The following is a 12,343-nucleotide window of genomic DNA, read 5'->3' on the forward strand; positions in this document are numbered from 1 at the left end:
ATCAGCATGAATTACTTCAATGGTCTATTCATATCTGCAGTCGCACGTGTTTCATCCATCAGAAAGTTTACGAGTAATGGTGCCTATACGTCTTATGTCGCATTGTGCAATGGCGATTATGATTCCTCCCGTACCAAGGGTAAATCCTTTTCGTGAATCTCTTTGGTCATTAATCCTAGCTGATGGGCGACCACAGAACGCTTAAGTAATTGTAATGTTTCTCGTATCTGGGCATTGGAGATCGAAGTGTTTCACATAAAAATGTATGCATTGCGCAACATCACATCGTACTTCTGTTACTTAAAATTTAATAATACCCATAGTTCTTGACGGAGTGAGGTTTTAAGGTCATTTCAACTGGGGGGCGGGGGTGCAAAATGAAACATTACCTTCGCCCATCACCTTATCAGTCTATGACCGTAAACGACCACCCAGTAATATTACAGACTACGAACAGAGTGAGGGTGACAGTGACACTTCAGTGACTTGAACTGACACCATAGGTTACGGAACTTCGTAGTTTTGTTTTGTTCTGTGAAGTTTTCGTTGAGCCTGGTTTTGTGATGACAACGGTATTCTTTGCTACTTCGTCGTTATTAAAAACGGAAGCACAATTCAAGAGTATATGGGTAGCTATTAGCTTATGAAATATATTCTCGTGGAGATTCGAAATTCAACCTTCTGCTCTCTTTTTATGGCCGAATTCGAAGACTATAGAGTTTGTGGGGGAAAAAAAAACTAATTTTGCGACAGCTATTGTCATTCGTCACCGGTTTTCCGCCTGAATTTATAATTGAAATTTTAATTGTTGGTGGCCTATCCAAGATGCAGGCTTAAGTAATTATAACAGATTAGAGAGCAGTGTACTATGGTGCACTGTAGGCATTCCTTAAGGTTTTTGCAGCGTGCCTTCGGCCCCTAGCTGCAACCACTTTCGTTCCTTTTACCTTGTACTATCAATTCGTTCCAGCTCTGAATGACCACATATGTCCCAGTGCTTGGCCATTGGCCTAAATTCTATATTCAACTCAACCCTTACTAGAGTATGCCGTGGTGACCTGGGATGGATAAGGTTAGGGTCAACATTGTTTTATCACTATGAAAGTAAAATGAGCAATGGATATATATTAGAAAATTGGTACACGAAGTAAAATGTTAAAATATGGCGCTGCGTGTAAACAAGATTAAAGTAATTCCAGGCAGCCTGTGGCCATTTTTAATTTAGGATTGGGTAACCATGGAGTAAGTTTAGGAGACAAAAAAAAAAAAATGCTCAAATTATTTAATACTAGTAGAAATCTTCAACTTGATTAACGTCAGGAATAATTAAAGGTTCAAAAAACTCTACAATAGCGGGAAATGCAATACCAGACATTAGCTGGTTTAGCCGAAAAAAAAGGGTGGTTAGTCGCTGTGAAGAAAAAAAATAAGTATATTACTGTCCTTCGTTTAACCTGATTAAGGACGAAACCCAGAGACCCAGTTTTGAGAATCGCCGCCTTAATATGCGGTAAAGCTGAAGTCACTTTGACTTAATGTGTGATGTTACTGAACCGTGCATGCACCGTCTCACTTCTGCACTGATGAAAGAGTAGTATACCAACCAGGTGCTTATATAAGCACATCGCCTTTAGTCATTACTCAATTACCAAATGTTATGCAAACCTTGAGTCGTAACGTTATTATTCTGGGATCATTGCGTCTACAATGTTAATGAGTTTTGTTTGTAATTGCCGATTTGTTTCACTTTGTAGACATCCAATCACCCCCCCCCCCCTAAATTGTAATGCTTTGTGTTAAGAAACGTAGCTCTGAAATCATGGATTTAATAGATTTAGGTATGCATCTGTACACAACCTGACCAATTTGCTCCAGATCCACACCCCATTCTCTATTATATAATTAAATACTACACGTAAACGGAAATTAAAGATAGAAAGATCACAGTACTGGATTTAACTAACAGATCTTTGTCCTTTATAGGCCTAGGTACCCTTGATACCTTGTTATAGGCCACGTAGTACCATAAGCAATTATCGATTGTTTACACGTTGCTATTGTCGTTTTGAAGTGAGTAGGTTTTTTTTAACACGTTTACAATACTATATGAATATGACGCTAATTGTAGCACGTCCTTTTGATCAGAAACTGAACAATGTTGAGTTCAATGTTGCACCGAGAGTAGATGGTTGTTGTTGTTATAGTACTTTATATATTCTGTCGATAAGTTGTTCACCAGTTATATTATAAAAAAATTAGTAAATTGAGGCAGAGGATGGATAGGACCGTTAAATTGTTATTTTTTCAGGTAGTGTGAAGCTTATTCATCGTATTAACCTGATATCCAAACGCAAACACACTTTCCAATCGTCTGGGTCCTGATTTATATGATAGAGCAAATTTCATATCTATCTTAAGCCTAAGATTATAGCTATGGGAATAGTGCGTTGTTGTTGTTGTTGGAATAGTGTTGGCCTCTTAATTGTTGTTGTTGTTTGATTAAGCTTGACTATCGCTACCGGTACTACAGGCTCAAGCTCTCACCACTCCACCTCTCTCTCTCTCTCCAACCCACACCCCCTCTCTCACCTACACACACGTACTCACTCTCTCTCTCACCTACACACACACACACGTACTCACTCTCTCTCTCCTACACACACACACACACACACTCTCTCTCACCCACCTACACACATATACGCCCTCTCTCTCTCTCTCTCTCTCTACACACACATACACACCATACGCTCTTTCTCTCCTACACACACACCTACACACTCTCTCTCTCACCTATACAAACACAAACGTGCACGAAGCGTATCTACCCAATACTCGCCCTTACCGATCATCACTATAGGACACATACCCTGTAGTAGATAGACGAAGAGGCGTATACTATATACAGAAAATTTCCTCACCTTGATGTTACAGTGATGTGATGAGGAGGTGGGCATGACGTCACCGACTCCTCCACGGCGCTTAAAGATCTTTATTCATTCTCTTCAGATGATCTCGGGCTCGAACCACGAGCGGCGTCATCGCCATTATCCAGATTTTGGGGACGAATGCGATCGCTCGCTTCCCGGACGGTGAGAAATCGCCGCTCTCCTCCATAAATAGAACGTGTCCGGTACAAACAAAGTCGCCTGCCTCTTTGATCCATGGCAAATTCATAATTTCTGCGCCGCAAAATACCTCTCCTCTTTTGGCCCCCGTGACACTTTGAACTTTAGGGCGGCCGGCGGGAATAATACACTTGACTCCCTGACAATTACCGCCGTCATCACCTCTGGCACTGGGACAAATGGACTGATTGTAGTCTATTCCGGACATTTTATAATAGGCGGCAAAATGAAAAAAAAAAAAAAAAAAAAACTTTCGTGTATCGGAATCGGATGTAACAGGCATGCGCGCTCGGTGTACACACACACACACACACACACACACACACACACACATATATATATATATATATTATCTTAATATTATATATAATATATATATGTATGTATGTAGGTATGTTGTTGTATATATATATACAAAATCACAGTAGATGCACGTGACTTCATTAAATAAGCGAATACCACAGGAAAATGATAGTCAGAAATCCAAGCGCTTTCGTCTTTACTAAGACATTGTCATAGTAAAGACGAAAGCGCTTGGATTTGACTATCATTTCCTGTTTTTCGTGTGGTATTCGAATAACTATATATATAGATATATATATATATATATATATAATATATATATGTGTGTGTGTGTGTGTGTCTATACTTACCCTTCCATAACTCAATTTTAATTTTTTACGTCAACAAGAGAGACTAAGGAAAATTGAACTTTCCATTCTCACATCTGAAGTCATGCAAGTGTTCAGTCTATAACAGGTGCGGATTCCTTAATGATTTTGTTCCATCATTTTTCTCTATTGTGATTGTGACGTTGACGTTATACCCGTACGGTAGACGGAAGATTCCATTGCAGAGCAGAACGTAGAAAACGGGCATGCAATTCAGAACTCGAAGGACACCACCCCAAAAAAATGAACATGAATTTTAAAAAAGAATACTCTCTCTCTCAATCTCTCTCTTCTCTCGTCTCTCTCTCTCTCTCTCTCTCTTCTCTTCTCCTCTCTCTCTCTCGATAATGTCACTGGAGTCTTGATTTTCTCCTCAGCTCTCTGGGCGCTGGTTCGGTTAACATATACGAAAATATATCAATGCCGAGATAGCGAATTGGATATTAAAGGATATTTGTAATTCGGTGAATCTATATATATATATATATATATATATATATATATATATATATATATATATATGTATATATATATATATATATATATATATATATATATATATATATATATATATACATTCACCGAACTACAAATGTCTTTAATATCCAATTCACTATCTCGGAATTAATATATTTTCATATATGTTAACTGAAGCGTACAAGTATGTCTTAAGTTTTTCACTATACTATATATATATATATATATATATATATATATATATATATATATATATATATATATATATATATATATATATATATATATATATATATATATATATATATATATATATATATATATATATAGGTATAGTGAAAAACTTAAGACATACTTGTACTAGACCCATCCACAGTTTACGGGTACCTAAAACCAACATTTTGGGATGTTTTGACGGCTAGAATAGTTATGGTCAGGGGGAACGAAGTCATGGTGTTATTGACATAGTTATTTCCTATTCTTTTACCTTCTGTACTTCCTTTTATTAAAATGTTTCGCTCCATTCTTGTCTTGCCGAATAGACTTTCCCATCAGTGGCATGTCCTGTGCCAGCCTATAATTGACAGTATGTAGGCCTATCATTGTTAAAAATAAATAAATAAAAAGCCTTAGGTACAAACTCTTGGGTGGAAGCAACAGCAGGCATTATTATTTTTATTGGGATCTAGGATTAAGTTTAGAGATTGGTGTAATATGATTTCTAATATTTGATGAAAACGGAAGTTTGTACCTATGTACTTCAAAAAGGGAGTGTAAAAATGAATACGCTATACTTTCGCGAAATTGTCAAGGTGCCTTGTTACCAATTGGTGAAGCAAGTATAATTATTAGTATTTTACTTGCTGCTCAGATCAAATTTCACTGCAGCTTTTGTTATAAGACCTTAGGGAGGTACCATCTGTTTGCGATAGCATGGGACCCTCGAATACGTAAAATATGCAGTAACGCTGACTACATTTTATCAAACGAAATTTAGTTGCTTAACAACCAAACATGCTATAGGTAGACGAGTCTTGGTGGCTCCTGGTTGTTAGGGTCTTTCTTCAGCTATTTACAAAGACCACCGAACACCACGTGGCTCATGTACGGTTCCATTTCCATTTTGTGATCAGATTTTGGCTCGGGAGAAGTGAGCCATTGTTTAGGGAAAAACTTTGTGACGAAAGTGACTGCGATGGTGCGGAGCTCTATATAGTTATACTTTAAACCTTGGTGATATCCAAGTAATTTACGATGCCGTAGTACTAACGGATTTACGAAATGTTGTTTTTTGCAGATATACTCTAGTTAACATTGTTTCATATTACCATAAATTGCAACATTATAATTATTGTGACCTTCACCGTTCGCCGAAACACGACTAGATCTAGTGATATATCAAGAGTGCTTTTGAAATTCGAATCTCGTGAAGAGTGACTCATTTGTGACGTCGACGTTAAGACTATGGGTCAACCCAAGGAGAATTAGGAGGTTATAGTTCGAACTTCGTCAGTGGTCCAGTTGAACTACTGACGCGATAGTTCGCTAAGGAGTGTCGTCCTCGTCAGATCGGAAGCGAAGGTTCCTCACATGCTGAAAAAAATGTTAAAAGCTGCTGTGAGATGCACAGGTGCAATCCCAAAAGCTCGAAGAGTAAGTATTCCAGTTGATTTTGTTTGACAGTACTACAATTGTTTAGTTATCGCTGTTATGTTTTGGCGTTAGGCCTAGTTTTCTTTTGTAAGGGAGCATTTTCATAATTATCGGGTTGTATATTTTCTCGAATTTTAATTCTGACCAAATTCTGGTAATTCGTATTAGACTGAAAAGACGAAAGGTCTGTATCAAAGATTTAGCTTGAATTGGAGCTCATTGACACATGTATTTCACCGAATGCCAATTAGTCTAGTTCTGAACCATGTGCCTAATTCGGAAGATAAATTGATGGTAAATTTAAGTCAACTTTAATAAAATTCTGCATGTAATACTATTAAGATTGTAAGATATTGTATATTTTCTCTAATGAAAGATAATAATCGTTAGATACCTATAGGCGTTAAGATGCACGTCTCAAGTTTGGATATTTTGCAGCTCCTCAAGTTCCCCCAAGATTCTTTGGTGTAATGGCGGCCCAGAGTACTTTGCACAAGTTAAATTTTTATTTATTAATGTTGGTATTTTATGAGGGTAAATGTAAAGGAGAGGGCTTCTTTGGGATATCCGGCATTCATACAATTTTGGGGGCTGAACAATAGAAAAAATGGTTTATATCATGCAGTACTTGTAAGTTAATCAAGAGATAATAAGGAATCTGCCGTCTTTTGTTTATTTTTAAGTCAGTCCTCGAGACTCGGGTGGCTGGTGCTGAACATGGCTGAATTTCCACAGGGCACCGTGCTTAGTACCAGCCCCTCGGGAATAAAGTGAAAATATAGAACATACGAGGAGTTTCTCATTAGCTAGGTAGTCTCAAGGTTACTCACTTGTATAGGATTATATACACCATTTCCTACATTGTATAGCCATGCATTATATGAAGAAAAAGAAATATTCGTGCTGCCATCTCCCTTACATTTACCTTTTTGAGAACAAATGCAATTGTGGGATATAAAGGTCAAAATTCGCAAATATGAGATAGGCCTATGTCTTAACAGGAGGGGAGCCCGTTATAGATGCAACAGGCGTCTCCTTAGTTAGTGTGTGTGTACGTCAACAGCTTAAGGTAATTACGATTAATAAAGGTAAAGAAAGTAATACAATGGACGAGAGGAGGAGGTCGTTGGTCTAGGCATGGCTAGGTTCAGAAAGCGAGGTAGTTATTAGCAAACAAACGACGCCCGAAATTACTTAGCCATGCAAGTTTTTTTGTTTTTCTTTCTTTTTATTCCAACACCTCTGACAGTCCCCATTCTCTTCCCCAATTTCAAAAATATCGTCACCGTCGGTCGGAATTCAAAGGTCCTCACCAAGCATCTTACAACCCTCTAACTTTCCACACTTCGGGCTGTGGTTTGTGCTACTTTTTTTTTTTTTTTTTTTTTTTTTTTTTTTTTTTTTTTTTTTTTTTTTTTTTTTTTTTTTTTTTTTTCTAAACAAGCCAAGCTCGGTATATATACATTAATTGAGCTATCGTCCTCCATTCTTTTTAGTTGACCGAATCACCTCAAAATGCTGACCAATGCAGTCGGTAACATTCCTTTGTCGTTATTACATCAGGACTAACCTCTATAAATTACTCATGAGTATAGCAACAATTAGACTGGTAGATTTCTTGATAGTTTAAGGCCGCTGACAAGGCAGAACTACGTGATCTGTTAAGTTTCTAAATGATTTTGTCAAGGTATATAGAATGGGTCATATACCTTGGATTTTGTAATCCATGATAATTCCATAAAGTACACACCGAGTGAAGGCCTGAGAACACTACGTTATGGTACTTCTCTTTTTACAGGGTTCTATATTTAATGAGGATTTGCAATTTGCAAAGAAAGTTAAGTTCAGCTTGTCGTTTAACTAGCAACTGACGTTACCTTGACCAAAATAAAGTTCAGTGTGGCGGAGGTAAAAAGCCGACAGAAAAAAAAATTAATTAAAAAAAGAAAAAGAAGTGGTAGTATTTGTTGTAGTGGCGGGCAAACTATAAATATTGCTGTTTGAAACTTGCATGAAAGGTTAGACATGGACCTATCATCTGGAATATGGATTTAGAAATTATATAATGATCCGAAATTTGGATGGTTGAAAATGCTTTACATGAAGTAATCGTAGTACTAATCTCAGGCTAAAAGTTATTGGGCCCAAGACAATTTAGAAATTTATAATGGACATTGAACCACTTGGCAGGCTTACTTCCACCCGGCTTTTCACTTTCTCCTCGTTTCAAGCAGGAACAGGGCATATTCGTTTGTTTTAATAAGCATAACAAAATCAGTGTGAAATAAATGACGTACATAAATGTACGTCATAGAGCCAAGATGGAAAAGGCATTGGAAAAACCTGGATGAAATATTTGATCAGCCGAATTCAGCCAAAGAAATAGGTACATGTATTCTTTATACAAGTACTTGGCCTCGAAGAAAACAAACAAGCAAAGTAATTGGCATACTTTTGCAGCCGATGTGCATGAGGTCACCAGGTCTAGGAACTGCCAGTATTATTTTACTTTTTTTTTTCGCAAAAACTGCATCTATTGTTGATTCGCCTAATGTTTTATATAAGAAATAAAATTAGGAGGAATCTCCCTATAAACCCACTAAACCCGAACCAGAACTGCGCAGATCTGTGGCATATAAGCTACTTCTCTTTATTTTAAACTAACTGATCATTAGAATCTCGCCATAATGTGAAAGATCGGCTGGTAATAATGATACCTCTGCACTTCCTACTTCCTTGAGTGAAGCGACCTGAATTACAAGGAAGCTGTCGAGTCCACGAATCCCGTTATCCACCTGTTAGGTAACAATTTGCGAGATCGACTACCCTAGTTAGTCAGTTCATTGACAAAATATACAATACATTATGCTATGAACATATATTTACACAGCAGTTCATTTTTAAAGTGACAAAAATCAGTAAAACCAAAAAGAAAGCTTTCCACTTTTTCGTATGTTTTGTTCACTTCCGCGATTTTGCCGAGGAAAATATTTTCGTCGCTTTCTAAATATATTTGTGGCCTTTTGAGAGATTTTTGGTGGTGATTTAGAGCAGGAAATTGTAGGTTGGTTTAATAGCATTAACGAATGCACGCACATTCAGACAGGAAGTGAATCTGTGCAGATCAGTCTTCACGAACTTGAATTAACCCAATTAATACGCACGCAAACATTCATTTGTACAGTGAGGCATATTTTTCACATCGGAGAGATTGAACGACATTTCGAGGAAGTTCGACGCTGTTCGAAGCATCGGAGTCGCATTGCGATCAGATAGTCTTATTGAAATTATTCCAGTCTTCGTGTAATTTTAATTTATTTCAACATCTTAATGAGATGCTAGTATCATATTTTAGACTACTGAAATATTTCCTGACGAATAAATATTCCAATTTATAAATAAGAGCGGCATCGCCGAATGCAGTCTCAAACGGGAGAGACGAACTCGAAGTCCGAAGCATGTGGCCTAATGTCTCGGAAACTCGAGTCGTATGTGTCTCACTTCATTTCAATATGGCTGCTGATGGATTAGACGTGATGGAGGTATGTGGGAGGCAGATGTTTGCCATTTTATTGTATTACTACCCCATGGGGGGTTTCCGTGCGGGATTTGGGCAACGGAAGAGTTCATTTCGGTGTATTTTTCATTCATGTGATGCCCTGCAGCGCCCTCGGTTTGCTCGGAGGACGGAGTGTCTTCCTCACGATCGACTTGCGACCGGTCTGGATTATTTAAGGGAAAAGTTGACGACCTTTATTTCCCTCCCTGTCAGGCTGCTACGCTCACGCTGCCCGGTTTCCCTCGATGCTTTTCTGACGGTTAATTTGATGTTGTTGAGTCGAGGAGAAGAATGCCGAGGGAAATATGATCGGTAGGGGACTGACTGACTGACCTGTCAGTCTGGCTACCTATCAGTCATTTTTTTTTTTTTGCCTCGTAACGAATTGTTACGTGTCCCCTTCTTGGAGTGCTTTTAAGTCACTCAGCAGATGTTTTTCTTAAGACTGTCTTTAATTTGACATTGTCCTATCCATCTAATATCTTTCCTAACTTTTTTTTTTATTACAGGGTCGTAGCCTATGCCAGGCTATTCCTCACTAGTCTCTCCCGTATCGTAGGCTAGCCTGACCACCGTCCCCTACGGATAGATTAACCTGTTAGGGACGAAGCCCTACAGCCTAGCCAGCAAGGCCTGGCCTAGGGCAGGAAGGGCATGTTTTTTTTTTGGCACAGGATATAGGTACGGCAGCCGTATCCCTGACTGCGATAGATATTGGTACGGCAGTGAATTGCGCATGCGTCAATTTCAGACTTCCTGCCGTACTAATAACATTGTGTATAGTAGGGGTACGTCAGATTCTGTCAGTGGTGCCGTATTGTGTTATTGACTTTCTGCAGATATGGTAGTTAGCTAATCATGCAACAGTTACCGTGCAGTGTTGCTAAGAGCTATAGGTACAGCACTAGAAGGTAAGTGACATTAGTAATAATAGTCGAACTGAATTGTTTCGCTGAACATGTTCAATTCGAAATGTCAAAGTGAAGCAACATACTGTCATCACCAAAGTACCAAAACATTTTGACAGTAAAGGAAAATATGAAAAATCACAATAATACTGAAATATACTTACATTTTGACTATATACATGAAAAATAAAACTAATCTATCTGTGTACTTCATATCTTCTTTTAATCTCTCTGAACCGTGTAATAATACATCGGTTTTAGCCGAAAAACAGATGTTTTCAGGTTTCAACAAGCTGAAAAAGCAATAGATGTCTACGAAGAGTCAAATTTCCAGAAATTGTATATCCGTAGGTCATGAACGATCGAATCGGCCCCGAAAAGAGCTCCGAAGAGGAGATTCAGGGGTCTTGAAGTACACAGAAACCGTGCTCTGCTGTATTCATGGTAGTAGGGAAAACTACCAAAGTCAATCCTCTGGTAAACGGCCTAATCAATCTTAAGCAATCATCCAAATCAGATCCATTTTAACAGCATGTTTCCCATATTGGACGCACTACTGACTGCTGCACTACCTTACTAGCTAAGCTTCAAATCTTTGAATCTTCTCTTCAGAGCTCTTTTCAGGGCCGATTCGATCGTTCGTAACCTGCGGATATACCATTTCTGGAACTTTGCCTCCTCATAGACGTCTATTGTCTTTTTCAGCTTGTTGAAACCTGAAAACATGTTTTGCCTTCATATTCTTGCTGTCACTGATATGCCTCAGTCGGTAAACAAGGGTTCGCGCATGCGCAATACACTGCCGTACCAATATCCATCGCAATCAGGGATACGGCTGCCGTACCTATATCCAGTTCGTTTTTTTTTAGGTTGGTCCCCAACTACCGCTTCTGCGGAGCTCTGATTCCCGAAGGCCAGGCTAGGTTAGGTTTCTAGACTGTCGCAGAACTCTATCCATTTTATGATCGCCACAGCCAGACTTTGGGACAAACAAGCCTGATAGCTGATACGTTGATGTATGTTAGGTTTTGCCCCCTGGTTATAGGCTGTGTAGGCTACAGGTGACTAGGGTAGAACATCACAGCAGGCCAAGCAGGCCACCTACAATCAATGCAAGCCACCCTCCGAAAAAGTACATTATAACGCGTCCTGACACCCGAGATGGGCATCAGTCGCGACTTGTTGTTGGTGAGAAACGGAGCTAAAGACCTCTACTCTCCTTTCGAAGTAAGTATTTTCTCCAAAGTTAGAAATTAAGGGCAAATTTTAAGATTTAAACAGAGGGTACTGAAAATGGCGCCCACGGCAGTGGAAATCTCACCAAAACGCTTTAGAAATTTTTACTTACAACTAAAAATGTTTCGAAGATTGACGCCATCTCGATGTTTACGGAGTCGCTTGTGTCAACAAACTTTCCATTTCCTGTGATAAATCCGCACACCACTTGTACCCACAGACGCTGGAGCACTTTTATCACAACAATCGAAACACGATTTCTCACCAACAACAAGCCAGGCGTAAACAGCTATTTGGGTAGAAGATGACGAGAAGCGTGCTCTTGGCTAATTTTTAAATAAGTAGTAAAACATCAATATTTTACATATTTATGATGATTAATTTGAAAATATTTGTTATTGAAAAAGTAACTCGACTCTGACTCAAATTTAAGTAATTATTTTTCTGAATTAGAACGTTCTTTCAAGTTCTGTATTATGACGTCACGACATCTTGACTTTCGTACCTATTGTAAATAATTGCTATACTCAACTGTCATTGCAGAACAGTTTACCAGTTATTCATGCAGATTGTTATCAGCTATACATGTAATTGTTATAATCGTAATGCGCATATATATCTTTATTATTTAGTTTTTGGATATATGAAGATGTTTTACTGCTGGATTATCGCCGTAGTGTGACGCAATCGTTTTCGGTCCATGGGCCTCTG

The 12,343-nt window shown here is 38.4% G+C and overlaps 1 protein-coding gene across 2 annotated transcripts in view; it reads left to right on the forward strand.

Moving 5' to 3' along the window:
* The first annotated feature begins 446 nt into the window (after positions 1-446).
* Positions 447-12,343, forward strand: part of LOC135222728 (eukaryotic translation initiation factor 4E-like) — a 28,964-nt gene continuing 17,067 nt past the window's right edge. The window contains exons 1-2 of one of the 2 annotated variants that reach the window (XM_064260941.1): positions 447-572; positions 5,574-5,929. In XM_064260941.1, the coding sequence (XP_064117011.1) occupies positions 5,867-5,929 (63 nt within the window). In that variant the 5' untranslated portion in view covers positions 447-572; positions 5,574-5,866. Of the gene's footprint in view, positions 573-5,573; positions 5,930-9,316; positions 9,472-12,343 lie in introns of those variants that run through there. The other variant, XM_064260940.1, reaches the window with a different exon arrangement.

This window comes from Macrobrachium nipponense, chromosome 8 (genome assembly GCF_015104395.2).
Source record: "Macrobrachium nipponense isolate FS-2020 chromosome 8, ASM1510439v2, whole genome shotgun sequence".
Taxonomy (NCBI): Eukaryota; Metazoa; Arthropoda; class Malacostraca; order Decapoda; family Palaemonidae; genus Macrobrachium; species Macrobrachium nipponense.